Source organism: Argentina silus, assembly GCF_951799395.1.
Source record: "Argentina silus genome assembly, chromosome: 12".
In the NCBI taxonomy this organism is placed as follows: domain Eukaryota; kingdom Metazoa; phylum Chordata; class Actinopteri; order Argentiniformes; family Argentinidae; genus Argentina; species Argentina silus.
This window is the reverse complement of record NC_139666.1, coordinates 19257582-19285081: the sequence shown is the minus strand read 5'-3', so window position 1 is coordinate 19285081 and position 27500 is coordinate 19257582. Positions and strand designations below refer to the sequence as shown.

General features: G+C 47.8%; 1 protein-coding gene across 1 annotated transcript in view; it reads right to left on the bottom strand.

Moving 5' to 3' along the window:
- Positions 1 to 4916: 4916 nt before the first annotated feature.
- The window catches only part of col4a1 (collagen, type IV, alpha 1), a 44455-nt gene continuing 21871 nt past the window's right edge, over positions 4917 to 27500 (bottom strand). Inside the window, exons 2-52 of the mRNA XM_083682635.1 lie at positions 27194 to 27256; positions 24805 to 24894; positions 24596 to 24640; positions 24381 to 24425; positions 24112 to 24174; positions 23648 to 23701; positions 23441 to 23467; positions 23218 to 23292; positions 22977 to 23039; positions 22288 to 22323; positions 22071 to 22109; positions 21594 to 21689; positions 21397 to 21432; positions 21197 to 21256; positions 20933 to 20971; positions 20353 to 20397; positions 20185 to 20217; positions 19759 to 19819; positions 19567 to 19602; positions 19033 to 19179; positions 18759 to 18842; positions 18466 to 18549; positions 18129 to 18199; positions 17616 to 17807; positions 17323 to 17491; positions 16867 to 16959; positions 16619 to 16723; positions 16149 to 16246; positions 15848 to 15998; positions 15393 to 15506; positions 14908 to 15075; positions 14522 to 14611; positions 14124 to 14276; positions 13841 to 13939; positions 13001 to 13090; positions 12581 to 12720; positions 12272 to 12398; positions 11882 to 11962; positions 11562 to 11660; positions 11250 to 11300; positions 10897 to 11082; positions 10482 to 10615; positions 10047 to 10119; positions 9880 to 9951; positions 8564 to 8692; positions 8313 to 8411; positions 7825 to 8037; positions 7029 to 7206; positions 6726 to 6840; positions 6197 to 6369; positions 4917 to 5813 (exon numbers count right to left, since the gene is read on the bottom strand). Of these exons, the coding sequence (XP_083538761.1) occupies positions 5732 to 5813; positions 6197 to 6369; positions 6726 to 6840; positions 7029 to 7206; positions 7825 to 8037; positions 8313 to 8411; positions 8564 to 8692; positions 9880 to 9951; positions 10047 to 10119; positions 10482 to 10615; positions 10897 to 11082; positions 11250 to 11300; positions 11562 to 11660; positions 11882 to 11962; positions 12272 to 12398; positions 12581 to 12720; positions 13001 to 13090; positions 13841 to 13939; positions 14124 to 14276; positions 14522 to 14611; positions 14908 to 15075; positions 15393 to 15506; positions 15848 to 15998; positions 16149 to 16246; positions 16619 to 16723; positions 16867 to 16959; positions 17323 to 17491; positions 17616 to 17807; positions 18129 to 18199; positions 18466 to 18549; positions 18759 to 18842; positions 19033 to 19179; positions 19567 to 19602; positions 19759 to 19819; positions 20185 to 20217; positions 20353 to 20397; positions 20933 to 20971; positions 21197 to 21256; positions 21397 to 21432; positions 21594 to 21689; positions 22071 to 22109; positions 22288 to 22323; positions 22977 to 23039; positions 23218 to 23292; positions 23441 to 23467; positions 23648 to 23701; positions 24112 to 24174; positions 24381 to 24425; positions 24596 to 24640; positions 24805 to 24894; positions 27194 to 27256 (4866 nt within the window). The 3' untranslated portion in view covers positions 4917 to 5731. The remainder of the gene's footprint in view (positions 5814 to 6196; positions 6370 to 6725; positions 6841 to 7028; positions 7207 to 7824; positions 8038 to 8312; positions 8412 to 8563; positions 8693 to 9879; positions 9952 to 10046; positions 10120 to 10481; positions 10616 to 10896; positions 11083 to 11249; positions 11301 to 11561; positions 11661 to 11881; positions 11963 to 12271; positions 12399 to 12580; positions 12721 to 13000; positions 13091 to 13840; positions 13940 to 14123; positions 14277 to 14521; positions 14612 to 14907; positions 15076 to 15392; positions 15507 to 15847; positions 15999 to 16148; positions 16247 to 16618; positions 16724 to 16866; positions 16960 to 17322; positions 17492 to 17615; positions 17808 to 18128; positions 18200 to 18465; positions 18550 to 18758; positions 18843 to 19032; positions 19180 to 19566; positions 19603 to 19758; positions 19820 to 20184; positions 20218 to 20352; positions 20398 to 20932; positions 20972 to 21196; positions 21257 to 21396; positions 21433 to 21593; positions 21690 to 22070; positions 22110 to 22287; positions 22324 to 22976; positions 23040 to 23217; positions 23293 to 23440; positions 23468 to 23647; positions 23702 to 24111; positions 24175 to 24380; positions 24426 to 24595; positions 24641 to 24804; positions 24895 to 27193; positions 27257 to 27500) is intronic.

The following is a 27500-nucleotide window of genomic DNA, read 5'->3' as shown; positions in this document are numbered from 1 at the left end:
CCCTCTCTCCTGCCAACTATAGCCAATGATGAGTGCTGGAGAGGCAGATCTCTAGCGACATTAGCATATTCATGAGCGCGGGTCAGGGATTGGTGATGACAATGCTGTTGTGAATTTTGATGAGAAAGGCTATGCTCCACTGGAATTTAAGTAGATACTCTACATCCAAGTAAAAGTGTGTGTGTTGATGGCTGAATGCATCTGTTTTTTGTGGGTGTACTGTACACTTATATGTTTGTGTGCCCATGTGTATGCGTATGCGTGGGTGCGTTTGCAATTTTTTATTTAATTTTTTTATTTGAAGTGTTTGCATTATTTGTGTGTCTGTATGTTTCGAAACATCTTTGTGACTTCTAACTGACATTTTTGGTGAGGCGTGTTCTATATCTACCAGTAGATACAGTATTACGGTACAAAGTATGATAGTATTCAAAGTATTTATGTGTTCAGTACTGTTTGTAATTGCACTGAACACATTTGCTTTCCAAGTGCTTTCCAAGGGAGCGTGTTGATTTACTACCTGACTCACACAGTAGCTTTGTGCCTTTCCGACTCTCACCTTGACGCCAGCGTTGTTTAGAGCCAGAGATAATAGAAAGTGCCTGGAGAAACAGAGAGCGGAAAAAAACAGAGAGAGAGAGAGAGAGAAAGAGAGAAAGAGAGAGAGAGAAAGGGGGAAGAGAGGGAAAAGAAAGGGAAAAGAAAGGGAAAAGAGAGGAGTGTTCTGTTCTGAACTGGTTTGGCAGCTCTGTGGTGGGAGAGAGAGATGCCCTACAGCAGTGTTTTACTGGGAGGCTCCTCCCTGATGCATTGTCAATGGAAGGATGCCATCCATGAGAGACAGATAGATGGATGGGCTGTTTATGTCTGTGTCAAGAGGAGAATGCATGGGGAACGGATCTTACAAGACAGGTCTGATGGTTTACAGTATACATGGTCACACAGGAACTGTCTCGATGTCTGAACCACACACACACACACACACACACACACACACACACACACACACACACACACACACACACTCTAACACACACACTTGAACACACACGTGCACACACACACACACACACACACACAAATGCACACAAACAGTCGCATTAGCTCACCAGCTTCCAGCTGTCCCAGCCCAACCATGACACATCCACAACATTGCAACTGTTGTCACCTGTCTGTTTACCTTGTTGTGCGTGCGTGCGTGCGTGCGTGCGTGCGTGCGTGCGTGCGTGCGTGCGTGCGTGCACGAGCGAACTAGTGAGTAACTGTTCGTACCCGCGTGAGTGAATTTGTTTGTTGTTGCCCCAGGGCTATTGCACCGTTGTTTGATCACACAGTCATTTCCTCATTTCTGTTATTCCCTATAAACACTGTGGTCAGTTGTTTATGCCAGGGAGAAAGACCTAATTCACTTCATGTATACTACACTATACTGTCCCAGAGCTCACTATCATGCTACTGACTTGCATGTAGCCATGGAGTGAATTGAATGGGCATCATGGTGTGTATTGGGGGATTGTGAGAATGTTGTAAGGGGTGGTGAAAAGCGTCACGTATAGAGTTAATCCATGCTTAGCGACAGTACAGCTCAGGTGAAGGGGGGGGGGGGGGGGGGGGAGGTGGACGGGGGGGTTGGGTTGTCGCGACCCCTTAGCATGATCCTCTCTTGAGGAAGGTCAGAGGGTTGTTAAATAAGGGATTACCGTTAGCGGGAATGAGTTTAAACACATTCCTCCACACAAACATAACCACACTGACATACACATGCAATACACACATACAAGTACAATGGGCACACAAGTACAATGCACACACACACACACACACACATACAAGTACAATACAGACACATACATGCATTATTGTACGTACCATCGTAATTTTTTACAAACCCCACAGCGACAACAACGTAGGACAGACCCTTACTGGAAATGAGAACTAACACCAACAGGTGTAATAAACAGTCAATAGGATTAAGACGCCAAAGGGGTTCATGTTTTAATCTGCATTTTTCAAACACTCTGTGTGTGTGTGTGTGTGCTTTTGTGTGTGTGTATGTGTGTGTGTGTGTGTGTGTGTTTGTGTGTGTGTGTGTGTGTGTGTGTGTGTGTGTGTGTGTGTGTGTGCGTGTGTTTTTTTGTGTGCGTGTGTGTGTGCGTGTGTGTTCTTGCATGTATGTTCATTTTCATATTCATTTTCATGTGAAATGTATTCTTATGCAGGTGAAATGTAAACAAACCCTACTTTGCATTTTACCTCAGTTATACAGTGAGTATCTGTATCTGTTATGTTTGAAATGTCTCTAAATACCAAAGCATAATTTAAGTTGACAATATTACAAATACAGTTTTTAACACTGTACCTTTGGACCTCTCGTGTGATGCTTTTATCTATGAATGATTTCTGTACTGTGCTTCCACTGATATGAGGGGATGCACTTCCATTTACCACCAGTAGGGGTGCTGTGGAGAAGGTGTTTCATGTGTAATATGTAATAATGTGACCCTAAATGTTCTGCTGGAGTAATCCATCTGGTTACAGCCACCACTACCAGAGGTACAAAGGTATGACCCAAGGTATGACTCTTGAGAACCACACATGCAGATTCAGCCACAAACGCTAACAATAGCCTTTTCCCAAACGTTAACCCTTACCATAACCCTTGATTAAGAACAAACAGCCTAATTAATGTACATGCTCAGAATATATAACCAATTTACTAATCTCGAGCATTGCTACCAAGGGACTACCACCTGAGTGATCTATATCCCAGTTTTCACTTCCTGGTCAAAGGTCAATGATTTGCCAGACATGTTTATCCAGGGGTCAAAGGTTATGTTTGTCCCACTGGTGACAGGAGAGGAAAAGAGGGATAGTATTCCGGTAAGAGATGAAAGACAAGCGTCGGCAGAGAGATGAAAGGAGAGGTTATCTTGCTCTCCCCGGAGTGCATCGATCTGTTTGTGTTTTCCTGGGGTGAACGGGTTTGTTGGACACAAGCCCAGCAGAAGTGCTGAGCTTAGTGGTGGCAGAGAGCCCAGCAGGCCCGGTGCATGCACACACGGCCACTGAGAGCAGGGAAAGATGCTCTTCAGATGCACTGGTGTTGCTGTCGGTGGCTTATATTTTTGGTGAAGCATTTCAACCCCATCAAAGTCTTGGACTGCAGTAGTGGGCCGAGGGGGCCACCTAGTGGCTGTCAGCGACTGCTACATCAGACGTCTTTCATAAAGCCTGATAAAGAAAATATAATCATAAAAGAAATATGCAGTATAATACATGTATCCATGCTATATAGGCCTCAAGGACAGACAGCTATCACAAGACACACTGCATATTTCGTACAAATCATTTTATTGTATGAATAGCACAGTATGGCATTGGGAGGTGAGGAAAATATTTGACAAAAAACTTTGGTCTGTTTGTTAATCAAAGCTGGGGGCGTTCAACCAAGACCTTTCCCACCTAATTTCCCACTGAACTCAAGTCTTATTCCTCAACAAGTACTGATAATACTGCATATATGTGGATGAGCTTCTTCTTTTTTTTCTTCAAAAGAATAAAACCAACATAAAATGGGGTTGACGTCAGTGTAGATATGTAACTTCAGCGGATACAACCATTGAGTGGTGAGAAGGAACCAAGGCTTCTAATCCTCATTGGTCAGGATCAATGGGGGCGGGAACAGTCATATCCAATAAGAGCGCCTCTGATTGGATAGAAATCTCTGCCATGGTCATAGAGTGAGTGATTGGCAGCTACAATATCTTTGTGAGTTCCAGAAGCCTCGTTTTGACCATCTTAATCTATAGGGCTTCAGGGTTCGCTTTCTGAGGACAGAGCCAAAGACAGGAGCAGCAGTAGCTAGGTAGGGTTCATGCTCTAGAAATGGGAGAATCCCCCAAATAGAGATGTGTGGACAACACTAATTCAAGAGGAGGATCTTGAAACTTCTCCAAACAACCAAGGTACTTTTCATTAATCCAGCTCTCCTCTCCACTCTGTTTAACTGAAAATGGCAGATCTAGCCTGTCTGAATGTATCTAACTCTTGCTGCTCCTTAAAGGCAAAAGACTATAGCTTTATCCGTGGTCCGTATGTACAGGGAGGGTGAAGTTGAATCAGTCGGCATGATCAAGTATATCAGTGTCAGAATAAGTGTGTCAGTGGAAGCTGGTGGAGGTAGAAATCGGAGGACGGGCTCATTGTAATGCACGAATGGAATGAGGAATGGTACCAAACACGCGTCCATGCATTACAATGAGCCCATCCTCCGATTTCTACCTCCACCATTCTCCCCTGACGTGTATACATAAGTGCTTGTGTATACATGTGCATTTCTTTGGGCTCTAGCATTAGGTTAAGAAGCTTTTACCACACAAAATAATGTAGAAAACCAATTCAGGAAACACAGAACGACTGCACATGTTGAGTCTAGATTGAGTGCCTAGGTGTAGAGAAGTGTAGTTATTCTTCAGTTTAAGTGTTTGTGTGTGTGTGTGTGTATGTGTGTGTGTGTGAGTGCAAACACACACACACACCTCCTCTGTGTACACATGATAAACATAGTCAATGTTCTCCCTCTTACTAAGGAAGTTTGAGTATGTGTATGCGTGTATACGGTCACGTCTTGGTCTCCCTGTGTGTGTGTGTGTGTGTGTGTGTGTGTGTGTGTGTGTGTGTGTGTGTGTGTGTGTGTGTGTGTGTGTGTATGTGTGTGTGCACACCAAAACACAGACTAATGCAAAAGCTGCATCAGTGGTGCCAGTGTTCTGTTTTGCATTGTGCCCCTAAGGGACAGGACTAATGTAGACGTGGCTGGCTTAGAAGAATGTCATACTGTTCTTTAATTACATCCTCTGGCATCTCAAATCTGCTCAAGCTATATTCTCATGAATCTCATAAATTAAAAAAAAAAAGACATAATAACACACATATTAATGTATTTACCTGAAAAGATTATGGTGGCTGTATGTTAGGTACGAAAGGAAAGCAGTATATTTACAACAGAGACATATCTGCCTACGCCTGTGTGCTGGCAACACTTAACTTAAAGTGTGATTTCTCAAAACAACAAGCGCCTGTAACCAGTGGTAACTCCCATCCTTACATTAGTTTGTATTAAGAAAGATAAAAGAAGTGAAGAACAATATCAATATATCTAGAACTATATCTGAGAGTTGAACATACGTGGAATTGGTAGAGAAAATAAAAAAACATACAGAACTGGAATAAGGCAAATAGATACGATTCGATAGCACCTGACTTCCACAAACAACCCTTTCAAAATGGACGCCAGTTTACTAATGGAAGGGGGGGGATGTACTCAGTGCAGTCGTAAACTGGGCGCCATTCATGAGAGAAACGTTGTGACAATGTTAGTAAAGTGTTCTGCATGGAGCGAAGCGCCGGTGGGGTCACGTCTTGGTCTCCCCGTGTGTGTGTGTGTGTGTGTGTGTGTGTGTGTGTGTGTGTGTGTGTGTGTTTTCTGCTCTTAGATCTCTCTGGATGTTTTGTTTTTATTGAATTTTTTTCGTTTTCACAAGAGTTAGCCTTCTCTGTGTGACTGGATCTGCAGTGTCTCTGTCCTTCTCCTCTCACACACGCAGTGTAATAGCACCACCCTGTTGTCAAAACAGGAAGTAAAGCCGCTCCGTGGATGTAAGGGTGGGGTCATGGAGTTGGCTGCGGGGAGGTCAGGAGATACGGAGAGAGAGGTCAGGCGGCGGGGGATTTATGTCCTCTTCATGCACACCTGGCAGCGGCTTATGTGTGTTCGGAGATCTCCTGCCTTTAGTGTGGTGGGGACGGGTTTCCTGGTCGTGAGAGAAAGGAGACAACGTCAGGGTTCTGGTGGATCACACGCTCCTGATATGATCACATTTTATTATTTTATATATATATATTATTTTATTTTTTTCCACTTATTTCATTATTTATTCAGGGAAATCCCTTTGAGACCAAAGATTCTTTTTCAAGGGTTCCCTGATTACAAAATATATACACATCACAAATATTGACATCAAGATTTTAAAAGGATATTAGGGGGTTAATGAATCATCAACAACAATGATGTGACTATACATTCCGGAAGTCACTCACTCAGGAAAAGCAATCAATGGAAGATAATTGTTGACAAAGAACGGGGTATTCAGAGAGAAGGAGGGAGGGAGGGAGGGCGGTGTGGTCCATGGCTTACGTAAACATGTTCTCGTCCTCGATGGTGGCCAACCAGAAGCTGTAGGAGTTGGCGTAGTAGTTGCAGGTTCCGCGGCCGTGACACTCGATGAAGGGGGCGCTGCGGAACTCTTCTAGACAGGAGCCAGGAGAGGCCAGGGCCTGACCAGAGCCCTCCGCCCCTGCACTGGTGTGCTGTACACACACACGCACACACACAGACACACACAGACACACACACACACACACACACACACACACACACAGATGTCAAACAGAGGCACCATCACAGCAAGCACAGATGGGTATGGTCTGATATGGAGCAGGACATTGACACAGAGGCTGCAGTATTTGGTTCCAGCGCAGGACTACAACAAACACACCTGATTCAACTCATAAAGGTTCTGATGAGTCATTGAATCAGTGTGTTGAATCAGGTGTGTCAGTCCTGGGCTGGACAACAAACCTGTACACATGGTTGGTGATCACTGGTGCTCAGTAGTGCGTGCAACAGAACTCCTCAAAGCCATTCTTTGGACAGTGTCTCTCACCATGACGAAGGAGTAGCCAATCCAGAGCGAGTCCCAACCGACAGGGCAGGACGGGATCATGATAGTCTGACTGTGTACTGCTATCACCATGGCAGAGGCCTCACACACCGAACACCTGGAAACACACACACACACACACACACACATCATCAATACACATACAAACACATAATGTGATTATACAAACATGCTTACCACTGTCACCAAAGGCAAGGAATGAAAGGCAAAGCAGGTAGAACATGTAAACACACACAGACACCTACACCCACACACACACACACACACTGTACAGTCCAAACGTACCTGCTGATGAAAGGTCTGATGCTGTGTCCGGTGACAGGGGCCATGCTCATGGGCATAGGCTCAGGGGAGGTGAGCCAATAGGAGTAGTCGTTGCGCGAGGCGAAGTTGCAGACGTTGTTGATGTTGCAGAAGAGGAAGGGCATGGGGCTGAACTTCCTCAGACAGCTGCCCGCCGTGCCTGAACACACACACACACACACACACACACAAACAGGGACATGAGGAATTACATCAGGAGAATAGAGGCTTATTTCAATTCAGTTTCCACCCCCTTCCACCTCTCTCTCTCTCTCTCTCTCTCTCTCTCTATCATCCCTCTCTCTCTCTATCATCCCTCTCCACCTCTCTCTCTCTCTTTATATATATATATATACCTCTACCTCTACCTCTCTCTCTCTGTCTCTATCTCCCCCTCGCTCTCTCTCTCTCATTCTCTCTCTCTCTACCCCCCTCCATCTCTCTCTTTCTATCTCTCTCTATCCTCCCTCTGCCTCTCTCTTTCTCTCTCTCTCTCTATCCCCCCTCCACCTCTCTCTCTTTCTATCTCTATCCCCCTTCCACCTCTCTCTCTCTTTCTCTCTCTCTCTATTCCCTCCACCTCTCTCTTTCTATCTCTATCCCCCTTCCACCTCTCTCTCTCTTTCTCTCTCTCTCTATCCCCCCTCCAACTCTCTCCTATCTCTCTCTAACCCCCCGCCCACTCTCTTTCTCTTTCTCTCTCTCTCTCTCTCTCTCTCTCTCTCTCTCTCTCCCTATCATCCCTCCATCTCTCCTCCTCCTCCTCTCTGTCTCTTACCCAGGTCCTGTCCGTGCGAGCGTTCGTTGCCCTGGACGTAGAGCAGGGAGTATCCATCAAAAATGGGCACAGTGCCCTCAGGGCATGGCGGAATGTCCACCGATTGGCTGTGCCTTGTTACCAGGAAACCGTGTTCCATGGAGGAAGGGCCTGGAGAACCCACCTGACCGGGCACGCCGTCGGGACCTGGGGGTCCAGGGTACCCTCTGGGTCCTACAGAGAGAGTAGTCAGAGTCAGGGTTAAAGGTTAAAAGGGCTTCGGTCCGAGAACAACCCCCTGGCCTAGCCTATTCCTTTCACTGTATCAGATCAGGAGGGACTGGATAAGCATAAACAAAATGGTGGTGGCGCTACCTTGCCTAGCTTCAGCCACATTGCTTAGACCTATCCACTCCCCTTTCAGATCTACAGTACAGATACAGAAGGTTGAAGAGGCTGGATCTAGAATGATTAGCAATAGAATAGAAGAGGGGGCGTGTCTCTCTCACCTGAGGGACCAACCAGGCCTGGCTCTCCTTTGCCTCCAGGAAGACCGTTATACCCAGGGTGCCCCTCTTCACCTTTGATCCCCTGGATGCCTGTCACACCTGAGAGAGAGAGAGAGAGAGAGAGAGGGGGGGGGGGGGGGGGGGAGAGAGAGAGAAAAGAAGGGGATGGTTGCAGAGTGTGTCAGGTGGGCGTGTGAGCGCTGGTGTGGTACAGTGGCTCATTGGGACTGAGATGGATCGAAGCCTCTCACCTTGTTGTCCCTTGAGCCCTTCCAAGCCCTGCGGCCCGTGAGGTCCCTGGGGCCCCTGAGTCCCTGGGAACCCAATGTCTCCTTTGACGAAGGTGTGTCGACCTGGGGGGCCTGGAGGTCCATCAATACCTGAGACCACCCGAGGGACATACACACAGTTATCAAAACATATCAGAAGAAAACATAGACGTACAGGCTATATAACACATCATGTACATTCTGCTACCTATAGGTCGTTATCGTTAAAAAAACGTCATAATAGGGTGCAAACGTTTACATTTTCAGTTGGAGGGCAACCATAGCCTTCTCTCGTCCACACAAACGTAAACACCTGCTCAGTCAAACTGCTTTCTATCATCATTGGCAACATGATTTTTATATTTTCCTCAGTAACAGTAACTAGTAACAGTATCTACCGTGCCTACCAACCTGACATGCTAGCTAGCCAAGTGGTTTGATATAGCTCAACTATCGGAGCATAGATGTGGCTAACGTTGTTGCGAGCAAATCCCCTCCAGCTGATTTAGCCTCATGTGTCATCGATTAGATACGGTTGAATGTACATGTGTAGAGAAGCCAATGTATTATCGACCAATAGCTTATGTGGATGTGGGACATCTGTTCTGACTGGCCTCAACCATATTACATCAGATAATGGTTGTTTTTATTTGATATAAACCCCCCCAAAAATAACCACAGCGGTTTCACTGCGATTCTATCAGCAGGAGGGCAGACTGTGACAAATCAAACGGTCATACAGCCTATTGTGTGACGCTTAATGATAACAGCCAATAAATAGCCTTTCTGTTTCTGCTTCAGCCAACGTATTTGTCATCGTCAGGCCAGATATGGAATGGCTTTGAGGGCTTTGACACCCAGGCTACCATTATCTAAGCATTATCTAAGCATTATCTAAATGGTCCTCTGTGGCTCAGTTGGTAGAGCATGGCACTAACAACACTTAGGTTGTGAATTTGATTCCCACTGGGACCACATATACTGAAATGTATGCACTCACTGCGATGTAAGTCTCTTTCGATAAAGGCGTCAGCTAAATGGCATATATTATTATTATATTAAGCAGGATGGAGTGGAGCATTGCATTACAAGCATGCATTTACAATGAGCCCGTCCTCCGATTTCTACCTCCACCAGCCTCCACTTTGGTTCCCTGAGTGAGCCGTGACACTGAACGTGTCCATACTGTCGGGTTCATACACTGACTGCATTGAGGACAGCTTTCAAGAGTATCACACGGATCCGAGCTGCTTTCTTTTCATACTGTAGGAGTTTTGTTGCTCTTTTCCAACTTTTACCTTTAGTTCCGGGGAACCCTCTGTCTCCCAGCTCTCCTTTGGATCCGATCACTCCGAATTCACCCTTCGTCCCTATAGGAGAGTGTGGATATAGGATTCAGTGTTTTTAGGTTTAGGATCAGCAGGTTTACTGAACCATTGAACTGTCGCACCAGTAGGGTACTCACCTGGGAATCCTGCTACACCCTGTTTCCCCATCTCTCCCTTCAGGCCGTCCACACCTGGCAGGCCAGATTGCCCCTATAACACAGACACACACACACACACACAAACACAAACACACACACAAACACAAATACACATGCGTGCAAGCACACAAACACACACACGCACACACACACACACACACACACACACACACACACACACACAGCGTGTTAGCATTTCTGTCTACTGTAGTAGAAACCATAAGACATGACTTTGAATAGTAATAGTAATAATAGTGATAAGAATTCTTTATCTTGAGGGCTATCTTACATGTATTTAATATCCATGTTTATGATATGCTCAAACATTACACAACGTTACACAAGGGTATGATGACCACAGTCCTGACCAACGGACACCAGACATGGACCTGTCTGTGACAGGAAGTGACCTACATGAACTCCAGGGAATCCTCTCTCGCCCTTCAACCCCGACTCCCCCTGTCGTCCGGTGAAGCCCTGCTCTCCCTTATCTCCCTTGCCTTCCTGGCGGCCTGGAACTCCGGCAGGTCCTGGAGCACCAGTGGATCCTGAACAAGAGTGGAGGAGGAGAGGAGGAGGAGGAGGAGGAGAAGAATGGAGGGATAAGAGCAGGAAGAGAGGGATGTATCATTCTAATTCAATCATCATTTTATTGTATTTACCCCAAGTGCATAAGACTGCATTATCATGATCATTCATCACACAAAATCCCAAAACATGTCCTCTCATACCTACATATTACACAGGTGTGTGTGTGTGTGTGTGTGTGTGTGTGTGTGTGTGTGTGTGTGTGTGTGTGTGTGTGTGTGTGTGTGTGTGTGTGGCCTACCTGTCTCTCCGGTCTGTCCCGGCACTCCTCTGTCTCCTTTGGGCCCGGCCATGGAGGGTCCGGGAAGCCCCCTCTCTCCTGGCTGGCCTTGGCCCCCCTGGTAGCCTGGCAGACCCTTGTCACCCTTGGTCCCTGGGATACCTGACATACCAGGAGTACCGGGGAAACCAGGACTGCCCTTATCACCTGGGGAGAGAGGGGGAGAGGGAGGGGAGAGGGGGAGAGGGAGGGGGGAGAGAGAGAGGGAGAGATGGGGGAGAGAGGGGGAGAGAGAGGGGAAGAGAGAGGGTATGAGACATAATGTTCCACTGATCTTGACTGAGACTGACCAACTCAGATTGAGGTTCTCTCACCTTTACCGCCAGATGTTCCTGGAGTTCCTGGCGTGCCCCTGCCGGGTGACCCTGTAGAGGAGAGGGACAGGGGGAGGGACAGGGGGAGGGACAGACTCAGAGATCAGTCTATGACTTAAGATGCTTCACCTGTTAATCTCTGGGTTCTAATTGTTACTTAGCTGTAGGTGATTGATTGTGTTATTCTATCAAAACATCTTGATTGATTGATTGATTGACTGACTGATTGATTCATCAATATCTTAATATCAGCCATTGCACCCACCACCACCCCAACCCTCCCCACCCATGGCTAATGCATCTGCCACTGACCTGGGTCTCCTCTCTCTCCTGACGATCCAGGAATACCGTCCACTCCAGGCGTTCCTTTCTCTCCGGTCGGACCTGGGGGTCCCTGCAGACCAGCCTCGCCTGTGGCGACAACAGGATAACATGAGGGAGTATCTAAGTGTAGTCCTGATTGTGCATCAGTGGAGGCTGGTGGAGGTAGAAATCTTTGTACGGGCTTTTGGATTGTAATGCATGGAATGGATTCCGATTTCTACCTCCACCAGCCTCTACTCTTGTACATCTATAAGTATTGTTGAGAGTGGACCTCAGAGTACTGGTACCGTGCTCCGACTGGTACTTACCAGGCCGACCCTGGTTCCCTGTTTCTCCTGATGACCCGGGAAGCCCACCGTCACCCTTCTCACCTGGTCGACCCGGTTGGCCTATTCAACACACAACACACACACCTGAGTTAGAGGGAGTCAAGGATCAACACTTTAACTAACGATGTGTGACTCATTTGAAAAAGAACAGGCCAGGTTTTTTCTAGTCTTTATGAACAGTTAGGGATGAGAATAAGTTATTACCTTGTAATAACAGAGTTATAGAGTTGTAATTACAGGGTTATAGAGTTACATGGTATTAGAGCAACAAAATGTGGATTGTTTCTGAGTTTGAGTGACACTGAAGGACACTTTGGCCCAATGTCTGACAGGTCAAAGAGGTCATCGTCATAGAGACTGGACTCTCACCTTGATAGCCAACGGATCCGATGTCTCCCTTCACTCCTAACGTTCCTGGCATGCCGGGCATTCCCATGCCACCCTTCTGACCCTTGTCTCCATTGATACCAGGGAAACCAGGCTGGCCTGGCTGACCCTGAAGGGGAGGAAGGGAGATGGAGAGGGAGGGAGGGAGGGAGAGAGTAGGAGAGAGAGAGAATAAAACATGAATAGGGTCCCTCTAATTAAAAAGATTGACAGAGTTTGATTCAACACAGTGTAATACTATAGTGAATCTCTCTCTGAAGCAACCCTCACTACATGGCCTCCAACACCTACCTTCTCCCCAGTGGCTCCTGGAACTCCGACACCTGGCTCTCCAGGCAATCCCGTGTCTCCCTTCACCCCGTCTGAACCCCTGAACCCTGGGTGTCCCGGCGTGCCGCTGATACCTTTTGTCCCCTTCGGACCTGACGAACCTGCAGGACCACACACACAGAGCAAGACCCGGTCAGAGTTAACCATGGTCCAACCAGAACCACACGACTACGCCAGTGCTTAGCATACATCATTCTTAAATCTCACCCCACCCCCCAATCAAGACATATCAAGACATAGATTGATATTCAAATAGCTCTTGCTCTTGAACATGACCGGTGAGAGCAGCAGACAGTGAGCAGACAGACATTGACTGTCGAGGTAGATATGTGTTCTCCTCCATTGAGAGGACTGTACTGTAGGTGTGTGTGTGTCCCCTACCTGGGTATCCCATCTCTCCGATGCCTCCCTTCAGTCCAGGTTGTCCTATGCTGCCCGTCTCTCCAGGAACACCTGAGTCTCCTTTGTCACCTGAGTCACGTGAAACGTGGTGAGAGTGGTTAGAGAGGACGTCATTCCAGCAGCACCCATCACACTGCCTCCTTCCATAGACAGTATATTCTAAAGTGTGTTTGTGTACTCCTCCCTTTGTCTCCCCCACCATCATCTTCAATGATTTAAAACACGGGATACATGATAGCAGTCGGGAAGAGGACTCCAGAGGGATTTGCTTTTACTTGTCCAGTTCTTTAAGGGGGCAATGGGATTGAAACAACAAACAAAGTGGTCTCCCTGCTACCTTTTTTGGCGGTAAAGAGCTGAGGGGTTGGGGCTGGAGAAATGTAAGTGTGTCTGTGTGTGTGTGTGCGTGTGTGTGTTTGCAGAGACTGTCAAGACTATGGAGCTATGGATGCAAGGACTGACCTCCATGAGATCAAAATCATAGTTTAATGCTAGTTTTAGCTTAAAGTTTGTTTACAATAAAATTGTTTACAAAAATGTTAATAAAACAAGCTTTGGGTTATGATGGGTTAAGACAGTTGAACTACGTTCATGAGGCATGTATACGTTACATATTCTTCAAGAATCAATGGCTATACTGTATATATCATTCATTTAAAACTCAAAAAATGTATGTACCAATCCCACATTGCCCCTTTAAGATCAGTCCAAAGGAAGACATATAGAGGAGATGAGGAGGACACTTTCTACTGAGAATGGAATACTGTCTCCTCTCTAGTACCCAGAGGGGCATGGTAGAGAACCACACAGGTGACTCACCTGGTTGACCACGAGTACCAGGCTCTCCATTCTTCCCTGGCATCCCAGGAACACCTGACTCTCCGGGGTATCCCTTCTCTCCAGACACCCCATTGCCACCTGATGGGTAAAAGCCAGTGGGATATTTAGAAAACCCTCTGCTGAATACACGCCATTCCTCCAGTTCATTTCTATCTGTCTCTCGTTCGGTAAACGTGACATAGGTTTAGGGGGGGGGGGGGGGTCTCTCCTGCAAGCCCCCTTTGACACGGGTAAAGAATACAGCAGGATGGGGATGTCGTACCTGGGTTTCCGATGTCTCCCTTCTCCCCCTTCATGTGCTCCATCTCCACCTCTGTCATGTTCCCAGCAGGCCCCTGCAGACCCGTCTCTCCTCTCTCCCCTTTGTGTCCACGCTCACCGAACACTCCCCTCGGTCCGGTCATACCACGGTTGCCTGAGCGGAGGGGCGTGATGGAGGGGGAGACGAGCGAGCGAGAGAGAGAGAGAGAGAGAGAGAGAGAGAGAGAGAGAGAGAGAGAGAGAGATCATTTCGAGACTTCATTGCTATTGTCATCCTGGATATAGAGAAGTGTTAGGCAGGAAGAGTTGAGACATCTACACAGTGTTTCAGGTCAGACATCTACACAGTGTTTCAGGTCAGACATCTACAGTGTTTCAGGGGCTATCCTGCCCTCTCACCTATGGGTCCTGGAGAGCCTGGGTTTCCAGAAGGACCCTCGTAACCAGGTGTTCCTGGGGTTCCCATAACTCCCATATCTCCCTTGGGACCTGGAAAACACACGCACACACACACACACACACACACACACACACACACACACACACACATGTTCATGCCAAGATCATGGATGTACTGTACACTTCCTCTTTAACTTGACCTGTGGTGGGCTTTTGAATGTAGAATAAGAAGATATACTGACAGGTATTAGCTACAGGTCAAGAAAAGCTTCTCTGTCTCAAGGACTTGGTCACCAAATTCAATTCACCCTATCCATTCAATGAGAGAAATTGTCCATTCAGTTCCATCAGACCTCCTGCACTTGTCTGAGGACTGTCAGTCTCACCTGTGTCTCCAGGGAAACCGTCTCTGCCAGCTGGACCATGTTGTCCTGGCAAGCCTTTAGTGCCAGAATGGCCAGGGAATCCTGGGTCTCCCTTCTCTCCCTGAGGGCCAGGCATGTCCAGACCAGGGGAGCCAGGGAAGCCCTTATCTCCCTTCACACCCTCCCGTCCTGCACAACACACACACACACACACGCGCGCGCACACACACACACACACACACACACACACACACACACACACACACACACACACACACACACACACACACACACACACACACATATAAGAGATTAAAATTAAGCTCAGAGAACATGGCACGTACATACACACACAAATTAACAGCAAACATACTAAGCACACACACACACACACACACACACACACACAGGCATTCAGGCACATCCTGTACACATCACAAGTATGTACTCAAGCATAAGCTGTACCTGATTGTACAAGCGTAAGCATGTGTGTGCCTTTAGCTCACCGAATGGGCCAGCTTCTCCAGTGGGTCCCATTGGTCCAGTAGCCCCTGGTTCTCCTACCCCTGGAGGTCCGGGCGGACCCTCCTGACCATGCCGTCCAGGGGGGCCATAATCACCTGAGGAAGTCAGTCAATGTTATGAACAAGAGTTATGGTCAATGAACCTGTACTCTTGCTGCATACAGCTGTGTATTATCAACTATGCATTATACCACAGAAGAGAGATGATCATGAGCCATCATGTCATTTCCAGGGGAGGCTGGTGGAATGAGAAATCAGAGGACGGGCTCATTGTAATGCATGGAATGGAATGACGTGTTTGATACCATTCCTCATTCCATTCCATTCATTACAATGAGCCCGTCCTCCAATTCCTACCTCCACCAGCCTCCCCTGGTCACATGCCTGGTAAACAGCCCACTGAGGACATGGTGTTGTTAGCCTAACAAGTGTTTTACCTTTGGTTCCCTTAGGTCCGATTGGTCCTGTATTTCCTTCTCTCCCAGGAATTCCAGGCTGTCCCACACTACCCGTGTCCCCAGGGAAACCTGTCACTCCTGTGGGGCCCTGAGACCCTTTAGGCCCTGGCAGACCACGCCCTGGCTCACCCTAGAGTACACATAGACACAGCAATCATTTTTGCCCATAGAGTAACTACAATACACACACACACACACACACACACACACACACACACACACACATACACACACACACTCACAAACACACACACACACACACACACACACACACACACACCTTTGGACCAGCTGTCCCTGGTCGTCCAGAGAGGCCATCTTGTCCTGGTTTCCCTGGTTCACCTGGAAAGCCTGGGGCTCCTGGTATTCCAGAGTATCCTAGCAACCAATCAAACACACACACATACACAGACACAAAACTATCAACAGGTGTCAGTAGACTCCATCACAAGGCCATGTATGAGTACTGTATGTTCCGTTTGGATGGATGTATGCATGTTGAGGAGCCACAATACGGCCTTATCATGCTGGACTTGTGCTTTTATGATGGACTTTTATAGGATTTGAGACTAGCCTATGAGTGTAAGAGGATGATGACAATGATAATGATGATGATGATGATGATGATGATGATGATGATGATGATGATGATGATGATGATGATCATCATCATCATCATCATCGTCATCATCATCATCATCATTGTCATCATCATCATCATCTAGGAAGCTATAAGGAGCTCTGCCGTACCTTTAGGCCCAGGCGGTCCCGGGAATCCGATGCCAGATGCCCCTATGTCACCCTTCAGCCCTGGGTACCCTGGTGTGCCGGCGTCTCCCTGGGGTCCTCTCTCACCTGCGGTCAGGGACAGAGAGGGTTGGGGTCACCAACAGGTATACAGGTGTGAAACTGAACGTTAGCTCCATCGATGAAAGAATACCGCTGCTCATCATCCTAGTCCGTTTCCTGTACGGTAGGCCATGGTGGTGGATGCTCACCTTGTAGTCCAGGTATGCCAGACTCCCCCCGAGGTCCGGGGATACCCTGGGGTCCAGGTTGACTCACAGCTGTACCTGGCTCGCCTTTCACCCCTGAGAGACAACACAACACCGTTTAGGTGCGCTTTATTGAAATGTATAGGAGAGTGTGTGTGTGTGTGCGTGGTTTGTGAGTTAATATTGGGTTAGTATTGCGTGTGTATGTGTGGTGTGTGTGTGTGTGTGTGTGTGTGTGTGTGTGTGTGTGTGTGTGTGTGTGTGTGTGTGTGTGTGTGTGTGTGTGTGTTTGTGTGTGTGTGTGGCTTGTGGGTTGGTGTGTGTGGTGTGTGTGGTCTGTGTGTGTGTGTGGCTTGTGGGTTGGTGTGTGTGCGTGTGTGTGGTGTGTGTGGTGTGTGTGTGTGTGTGTGTGTGGGTGTGTGTGTGTGTGTGTGTGTGTGTGTGTGTGTGTGTGCCCACCTGGTTGTCCATCTTGTCCTTGGTGGCCTCGAACACCAGAACTACCCTTGTCTCCTGGCTCCCCTGGTCGACCTATACCTGGTACCCCAGGGGGACCCCTCTCTCCCTGGTGTCCCACCTGACCCGGTTCCCCATCCCGACCACGGTCCCCCTTAATGCCCTCTCGGGCCTGCAAGCAGAGAGAGATACTGAGTCCACTGATAAGATGCAGATGATGTAGATGAGACACCTATGACTGCAAACACACACACACACACACACACACAGACACACACACACACAGACACACTTACAGGTTCTCCTTTGGTACCGGGCAGGCCTGGCAGCCCGTTGTTCCCTGGCAGTCCGTCCACACCCGGTAGACCTTGTGTGCCAACGATGCCAGGCAGACCCCTATCCCCCTTCAGCCCTGGAGCCACATAGATATCCCCTGGTTCTCCATGGGCCCCTGGGGAACCCATCAACCCAGCGGTACCCCCTCTACCCTGCAGAGGAGAGCAGAGGAGAGGGCACCGTCAGAACAAAGGAGGCGTCGGAGTACAACATTGTAAGAAGCTCAAGATTGGCCCACCATGCTCACCAGATTCATTGTGCTCGCCTTTATATGAATTTCAAAAGTATCTCAATGACATTCGTGCAGATAGGCCTATCTTAGGCTCATTCTTTACCATTGTCCATACAGTACTGAAAACCTTCCGTTTTAACTCGTTGCTATGAGATGTTGCTATGAGATGTTGCTATGAGATGAGTCCTTTCCAATGTGGTGGAGCATCTATGAGGTAGAATACGGTAGAATAGTCACTCACAGGGTTTCCAGGAGGCCCAGCAGCTCCAGGCTGGCCTATTTCTCCTTTACCGCCTGCCTTTCCAGGATATCCTGCCAGGGGAGGAAGTCACATTCACATTCAAAGTCACAGCCAACTTTATTAGTCTCCTCCATGAAGACAGCTCCATACAGTAAGAGCCCAACCTCCATTAGATCTATCTTATCAGGAGGTAGAGTGGAGCAAAGGAGGCTGGTGGAGGTAGAAATCGGGAGGACACGTTCAAAGTAATCCATACATGCAATGAGCCTGTCCTCCAATTTCCGCCTCCATCAGTCGCCCCTGATCCTGGCTCTTCCTTCAACCCCCAACACCTCACCTTGCTGTCCCTTAGGCCCCTGGGAGCCGGTTTGACCCGGGGGGCCGAAGGATTCGCACTGCACACACGTGTCTCCTTGGTCACCTAGGAAGGAGAAATGATGCACAATGATGGACGCTTCACTCACAAAAGACAATGTCTGAGCTGCAAAATATGTCATGTAAAAAAAAAAAAAAGTGTCAGAGAGAGAGAGAGAGAGAGAGAGAGAGAGAGAGACATCTAGTGACTCATCTAATAATACTCATTGAGTTGAAAGAAAGATTGGAGGCCCAATCCCAGACCCCTCCTCTTACCTTTCTGTCCCAACTCCCCCCGCAGTCCCTGAGGCCCAGGGGGGCCAGGGGGGCCAAATTCAATGTCAGGACACTCCCCATCACCTGTAGACATAACACACACACACACACACACACACACACACACACACACACACACACACACAGGTGAGAGACAGATAAGAAACAGACGACTCAAACCTGTGTCTCCTGAAAGACTCAATCCCTACACATTGTTGGTGAATATGGAGTGTCACTTAGTGTCCTAATTTTCTGAATAAATAAATACACCTACCCTGAGGGCCAGCGGGCCCAGGAGATCCAACAAGCCCGTCTTGTCCAGGGGGCCCGCGGAGAGACTCCCCGTCGGCACCTCTGTCTCCCTTCAAACCCGCCTCTCCCTTCAAACCCCTCTCTCCGGGTGGCCCCTCAATATGACTGCCTAAAATAGACCCCAGGGGAGGGATACAGTCAGGCAGGGAGGCTCACTCACAGTCTGACATGTGAAATACATCATACATGAAGGGGAGAGATGACAGGAAATCATTCATCGCATTAAAGGTCCAGTACATCGATTTTAGCTTTCAAATAGCGCTTAATGGCCATCATTAAAGATAATGAGATCACATGATGGAGAAATGTTCAATGAAGAGTGCCGTATCCGTAGTCCAAACAAAGCGTTTTCTAAAATCTGGTGTCAGATTAGGACACTGGCCTTTACGTGCCTATTTCACGTTTGTATTGTTTACAATGTTCAGTGTGGCCAGCAGGGGCAGCAACACGCAAAACTACATGCCTTTAAGCACTCAAGGTCTGTTTTCTAACTTACCTGGGGGACCAGGACTTCCTTCAACACCACGGAAACCTGTGAAAAGGAGATGAAAGTCAGGTGTTGGTCATTGAAGCTACAAAGGATTTTCTCCCATGAATGGTAGTCGAGTGATTGACAGTGTCTGAGTTGATATTGTGGTGGTGGGTCGTCCATATAGAATGTGTGGTTGGGAGGAGTTGGGAGGCACACCTGTTTCTCCTTGTAAGCCTGGGAGACCAGGGGGGCCGGGAGGGCCAGGAGCACCATCACCCTAAAGATGACACAATCACAGAGGCTTGTCACTTCTAGTGGTGTTGATACATGACAAAACATATAACATTCACCTGTCCATTAAATAATGGCTTTTAAACTGAATCCCTCATCAGTGCCTTGTACATTTTTATAGGACTGATATCATTTTGTCTGACTTGTCAGCCCAGAGTCCAAGAGCACATGAGACCACGTTCAAGGCTTTTGAACATAGGGTGTCGCCCTCTTGTTTTTTTAAAGGGATGTCACCATCTGGTGGGTATTTAAAGGAATTGCATCTCTATGTGATGCTCAGTCTGAGGAGCTGAGAGAAAGACAGAGGTGTTTTTATTAGCAAGATATTGACATAGAAATAATAATACGTACATATCCTGGTGGTCCTCTATCTCCCTTTTCACCCTAAAATACAGAAACACAAGAAGAAATGAGAATTGACTCTCTGAAGAGCTCATTTAATATCAACACATTTCCAATAAGAAGGTTTCATGTGTGGACCAGTATTGACAGGTACAGTGTGAATGGCAGTTACGTTACCGGTATTCCATTGTATCCACTTTCCCCAGGAATGCCTTTGTCCCCCTGTGAGAGCAGGTACATAACAATGATCAGGGCACGGTTATCAACTAACTTCATTAAACAGCTGACACAATGCTGTGACACAAACATAATCATAATAATCATAATACTAATAATAAAGAATAAAAAAGATGCCATTAAGCAGACGGTTTTATCTAAGTACAGTGCAGTGAGTGCATACATTTTTAGTATATATGGTCCCACAGGAATCAAACCCAAAACCTTAACATTGATAGTCTCATGCTCTACCAACTGAGCCAAACAACTCGGATGATAATGACATTATGAACAGTTTTGGATGGAAATGAGCTAACTCTTTGACAGAGAGTGGAGAGCGAGAGAATAGGCTGTGTAGAGTGTCAGGGGAGGCCGGTGGAGGTAGACATTGGAGGACGGGCTCATTGTAATGCATGGAATGGAATGAGGAATGAGGAATGGTATCATACACACCATTCCTCATTCCGTTCCATGCATTACAATGAGCCCGTCCTCCGATTTCTACCTCCACCAGCCTCCACTAGAGCATATGGTTCATTACCTTCTGTCCAGAGCCCTCTCCGTCCTTGCCAGGTTTGCCCTGAAATCCAAATAAGACAGAAACTCAGTGGTGACATTATCACTATCGTTGCTGAGACATATTATCCTTGACTGCATAGTGTTGGTCCATATTGTTAATTCAAACTAAGGTTTCAGTTGATTTCACTGATTGATTGATTGATTGATTGATTGATTGATTGATTGAAAACCTTGCTCAACCCAAATGAATGTAAGTAAAAATGTGAAACCCTATGATGTCACTCACTCTTGATCCGGGTGGGCCAGGCTCTCCCTTGATCCCATGCTGATAGGGCAGGCATATACCCTGTAGATAACAATGTCCAGGGGTTATAATGTCTCTCAAACACAGTAGCATCAATCAAAACATTGTCCTGCTGTGCCACAGCGGGTGGTGTCACAGTAATGATGTCCTTCAGCACTTGAGTGAAAGAGTAAAACACTAACTTTCTCTCCTTTTTCTCCAGTGACTCCTGTGTCCCCCTGAAAGACAGACACAAACATTAGTCATCTGTCTACCGATACACTCATCCACTGTTTCTACCCTCTGCTCACTGTTGGTGATGACTAACAAGGTTAGAACCTCATAACGTCATGGATTAGCATTGATTATGATTGGTTATTATTGTATAGGAGAGGAGTACCGGTGGTCCAGGTACATATGTCAGAGTGGGGCTGCCTTTCGCTTCGTGGGCTGGAGGTCCGGGGGGGCCGGGGGGCCCACGGAACCCTTGGGAACCCTGGAAGGAGAGGGAGATAGCATGGGTACACCGCATAACAAGGAGCCGCAGTCAAATAAAGTCAACTCCTGATAAATGCACATCGGTTAGTATCTATGTAAGTGCAGAGCAGTTTGCCTGGCCTAATTCCAATTTTTGCTGACATGCTTTGGTTTGGATTTACATCAGTCCCACGATCCAAGCCCCATGTCAAACTGTATATCAGTTGTATTTTACCCCCCGGGAGAAAATATGATACAGATGTTGTGAATATGAGGACAAAGTTTGGGAATGGCGTGCTCAACTCCATATAGAAAACAACTTCTTTGGGTGCAAACAACTCATTTATGAAGGAAAAAAAACATATTCGAAGAGTGTTTCGAACGCCCATGTCTCTCTTACCTTTTCTCCCTTCTCACTCACGAATGACAGCCGGTCCCCCTGGAGGAGAGGAGGAACAACACCACTTCCTGTTACATCACTTCCTGTTTCATCACTTACACTTTCCTGCCTGTGACATCACCACTGGGAGAGATCCTATGGGATGATGATCAAAATGGGGGGGGGGGGGGGGGGGGGGGTTAAGGGGGGTTAGCTGGTTAATTCCAGCCACGCTTACCTTCTCTCCTGGTAGGCCAGGGGGGCCTGGAAAGCCCTGAGGGAGGAAGGGAGGAAGAAGGAAGAGATACAGTCAGTCAGAAATCACAGATAGAAGCTTTGTCATGCTAACATCATGAATGATATACTGTTTATGTGATTGTCTTGCATACAATATGTCCATAAAGCATGAAATTGAAGCAATTCTTAAAAGAGTGTCTCTCTCTTTCTCTCTCTGATTTGTAACATTTGTTCTGTGTTCTGTTCTCTAATTCTCTTGGTAACACAGGAAAAAGAGAACTCCAGTCTAGAACTGGAGTCTAGTCCTGGATTGGTCCAGTGTTGGTCTGTAGCTCCTCTAGGCTGAGTCTAGTCCTGGATTGGTCTAGTGTTGGTCTGTAGCTCCTCTAGGCTGAGTCTAGTCCTGTGTTGGTGTGGTGTTGGTCTAGTGTTGGTCTGTAGCTCCTCTAGGCTGAGTCTAGTCCTGTGTTGGTGTGGTGTTGGTCTAGTGTTGGTCTGTAGCTCCTCTAGGCTGAGTCTAGTCCTGTGTTGGTGTGGTGTTGGTCTAGTGTTGGTCTGTAGCTCCTCTAGGCTGAGTCTAGTCCTGTGTTGGTGTGGTGTTGGTCTAGTGTTGGTCTGTAGCTCCTCTAGGCTGAGTCTAGTCCTGTGGTGTTGGTCTAGTGTTGGTCTCGTGTTGGTCTTGTCACTCACTCTTGGTCCTTCTGAACCCTGTGGTCCTGAGGGGCCTGCAGGCCCTGCAGGTCCATTAGGTCCCTATGGGGAAACACATGAGTACAGGAAGAAGGAGTTATCAATCAAATAAACACACACGTACATGCTCATACACACATTTAAACACACACACACACACTCTCTCTCTCTCTCTCTCTCACACACACACACACACACATTTAAACCCCCACCCACACCCACACACACACATAGTACGTACAGGTAGACCAGGTATTCCAGGGAATCCTTTGTCTCCTTTCAGTGGGATAACTCCCATAACACCACCTGGGTCACCCTAGGAGAGACAGAGACAGAGATCATTTAGGAACACGTAGACACACGCAGGAGGCCAACAACACACAGCATGGTGACATAGGCGTTACACGGCCTTTTACTGTCATACAGATTGGGATAGAATCTACAATTCCTGAGCTTTCGCTTACTTTCATTCCTGTAATTCCGGGGATACCCTGAAGAGAGAGAAGACGGTGTTGGACAGTCAATACTCAGTGTGATGGAGTGGTAAATACACTGGACTCATAGAACTTATCCTTCTCATGTCATATCCTGCACTGAGGGATGACAAGTGTGTGTTGCTCTAATGTCATGTCGTGTCATGTCAGTGTGGAGGTGATCATGTGACTGCTTACAGGAGGGCCCTGCAGGCCGGACAACCCTGAAATGCCGTCTGTGCCTCGATCTCCCTGGAACACACAGACACAGCAATGTCAGCTCAGAACTGGTCAAGGGTTTGGGGTTGTGGTAAAGGGTGACAGGGGGGCAGGGATTGAGGTAAGGGATGACAGGGGAGCCGGGGGTTGAGGTAAGGGGTTACATGGGGGCCTGGGGGTTGAGGTAAGGGATGACAGGGGAGCCGGGGGTTGAGGTAAGGGGTGACAGGGGGGCCTGGGTGTTGAGGTAAGGGATGACAGGGGTTTGGGGTTGAGGTAAAGGAGGACAGGGGGGCCGGGGGTTGAGGTAAGGGCTGACAGGGGGGCCGGGGTTTGAGGTAAGGGATGACAGGGGGGCCGGGGTTTGAGGTAAGGGATGACAGGGGGGCCGGGGTTTGAGGGTCTGTAATAGCAGAGAAACTCTCCAGCGAAACATGACTTACTTTTGTCCCATTGCACCCTGGGATACCTGACGATCCAGGGGGGCCATCTTGTCCGGGAATGCCCTGCAAAAAGGAGGCGAGGACAAACACACACATACACACACACACAAAGGTGAGACATTTCAACACATTTGTGAGGAAGAATACACAGCTGGTAAAACACTTGAGGTCAGACAGTGCCTCCCTCTGGCACTACATTGGCACTACACCAGGGGAAGAGACAGCCAGACATGCACAGACACACAGCTAGTCAGCTGTTCAGAACCTACCGGAAGTCCTGGGTTTCCTGGAATGCCTGGCAAACCGGGCGGGCCCTGCAAGACAATGACATTACATCACCATCACCATGTACAGCCCATAGAAATAGATACAGCATATACAACAAATAAGGAGGCAGATAAAGCCATACAGAATGATCACCATTTCAAACCTTACTCAATCAAAATCCACACATACACTGCAAATCATTGGATATTGTACTCACACGTGTTCCTTTCAGTCCGGGAGATCCAGACTGTCCAAAATCTCCCTAGAAAGAAGCATAGGTGACATAACAACATTATAGAGGGGACATTAAGGATGACATAAGGGTGACATTGACATAACAGTGTTGTTTTTGGGAGTGTCTGGTGATTAAAGATCCTTTGCTTTTTTGCTGTGTGATCTCAAGTGTGGTCCGGTCCTGTCACTCACCTTGGGGCCCATGGGTCCGGAGGGTCCCTCGTTGCCCTGCATCCCAGGGAATCCCATGCTGCCTTGAAGACCAGGGAATCCCCGCTCACCCTGCAAAATGCGGTCAATCACTTACCAGGATGGTCAGTCACTCACCAGATCTAACCCTATCTGTCTGTCTATCTGTCTGTCTATCTGTCTGTCTATCTGTCTGTCTCTGGCATGTTGCATGTGGGCTCTATTACTGTACAAAAAAAACAGTTTCAAAGATCAGAAATAGGATCTATCTCACTATGGGTTTCTACAGGAGGGTGCAAGGCAGGGGAGGCTGGTGGAGGTCGAAATTGGAGGACGGGCTCATTGTAATATATGGCATAGAATGTGTGTTTGATGTCATTCCTCATTCCGTTCCAGGCATTACAATGAGCCCGTCCTCCGATTTCTGCCTCCACCAGCCTCCCCTGGTGCAATGTCACAAAACGTTCAGATAAAAGTGTATGAAGCAGCACTGACCTGATCCTCACTTATATACAAGAGGACATCTTGTCAGCTGTATACATCTATACATCGGCTGGGTACATTTCACATCTGCCCTCTCAGACATTGCACCACTCAGAATAAGCCTCCATAGTGGTGAGGATTGAGTACAGAAGAGAAGGAAGGAGTTTAAGGAGGAAAAGAGTAAGAAGTGGCAGTTATGGCTGAGTAGACTGTGTTCATCCTGTCCGCCACTAGATGGGGCCATAGCCCTTTCACAAGACAGTGTGGTTGACCCGTTGAACTACATTTCTGAGCTGTCAATGTCCAACAGAGAGAGAGAGAGAGGGAGAGAGAGAGAGAGGGAGAGAGAAGGGGGTGCATAGAAAAAGCAGTGTTTTTTCTGACCCATTTATTCTTTTCTCACACATCCGGTCATTCCTCAACTTCGAGCCGGCTGGAACATAAAATTCTGGGCCATGGGAACCAGGACACGGGCCTGTCGCCAAGGGAACAGAACCCCTGTCGTGGGCGGCAGGAAGTGACATCACCGAAGCGAAAATATGCGAGGTTCAATTGAAACCGCTGTGTGAGTGGCTTCAACACCTTCCAAAGGGGAGAGTGAGAGCGCATGACTTCACTGGGCATGCGGGCCTCAGTCCAGAGAACACACAGTGTCTCTGAAGGCCCTGGGTGAGCTAACTGGGTGAGCTAACTCTGTCTGGCTACTGTTTCAAGGACAGTGAGCCAGTGGAGGCTAGTGGAGGTAGACATCTGAGGACGGTCTCATTGTAATGACATGGAACCATGGAACCATTTCCCCATTCCGTTCCATGCCATTACAATGAGCCTGTCCTCCGATGTCTACCTCCACTAGCCTCCCCTGATGAGTGAGTCATAAGAGGTTAATGCTGTGACCCGAACAGGGTCGGATACAGCCCTGCTGTGAGGCTCTGGTACCAGTGAGTCAGTACACACAGTGAGAGTTGAATGTACTAATTGTTAAGTCCCTTAAAAAAAGGCGATCTAACTGCAGGCCTCTCGCTCCCCAGAGTTCAATGTCTGCCATCAAGTGCCTTGCAAATGGCATTGAAAGTGACTGGATACTACATTGATACATTCATTGGTCATTAGGTAAGTAATCCTGCTGACATGCCCTGTCACTTGAATGGCCTTCTTCAGACAGAGAACCAGTTAAAAACGTCATACTATGAGTCAGTGAATAGCAGTGGAGGCTGGTGGAGGCTGGTGGAATGCATTACAATGAGCCTGTCCTCTGATTATTTCTACCTCCACCAGCCTCCTCTGGAATAAACATCATATTGTAAGTCACTGAATAGCAATCCTGCTGTCTCTGCGTCAGTGAAAGGCTTCATAGCCCACTGTAAGCCAGCCAGTAGGGTTTCTCTGCTGGTTGTGTGTGAGAGCTCTTTCTTTTCAGTCCAGAGGGACTTCAGCGCTCAGCCCAGCTGTGTGTCCGGACATGCTCTAATTCCCGCCTGATCCCCCATTCCCATCCTGATCCCTGCTCCGTGACGGCGCTCCGATCCTTCATTTTCCACCCAGGCCCGCTGGGTCCCACTGGGCCGACCCATGATGGCCGGCTTAACAGTGTAGGCTCACACACACACACACACACACACACACACAGATACATGGTACACACGCACACAGGAACGCATTGCATGCACACACACACACACACACACACACACACACACACACACACACACACACACACACACACAGCCTTGCTAAGACCCTGACATACACAGGGATAGGTCTGGGGAAGTCAACAGAACTATAACGTTACGGTTTGGGAATCTCAGTTTAAAAAAAGAGTGAGTGTGAAAACAATGTGTGATTTGAAAGTGAGAGAAAATGAAGTGATGGAGAAAAAAGAGAGAATTCTAGAGATGAAGAGGTGACTCACCTTTGTTCCTTTCACTCCGCTGCAGTCACATTTCCCACCACCACACGATGACCCTGAGCACCCCTACAGAGAGAGAGGGAGGGAGAGAGAGAGAGAGAGGGGGGGGGGGGGGGGGAGATAGAGAGTTATGAGTAATCCAGTCATGCATCAACAATCAATGACAGATACAGAGATACCACTAGAGTTCATCTGAGTTCTGCGATTCAGACTGAGAAGAGATCAGGAGGCTGTGTGGACCAGTGGTGGCTGGCGGAGGTAGAAATCAGAGGATGGGCTCATTGTAATGCATGGAATGGAATAAGGAATG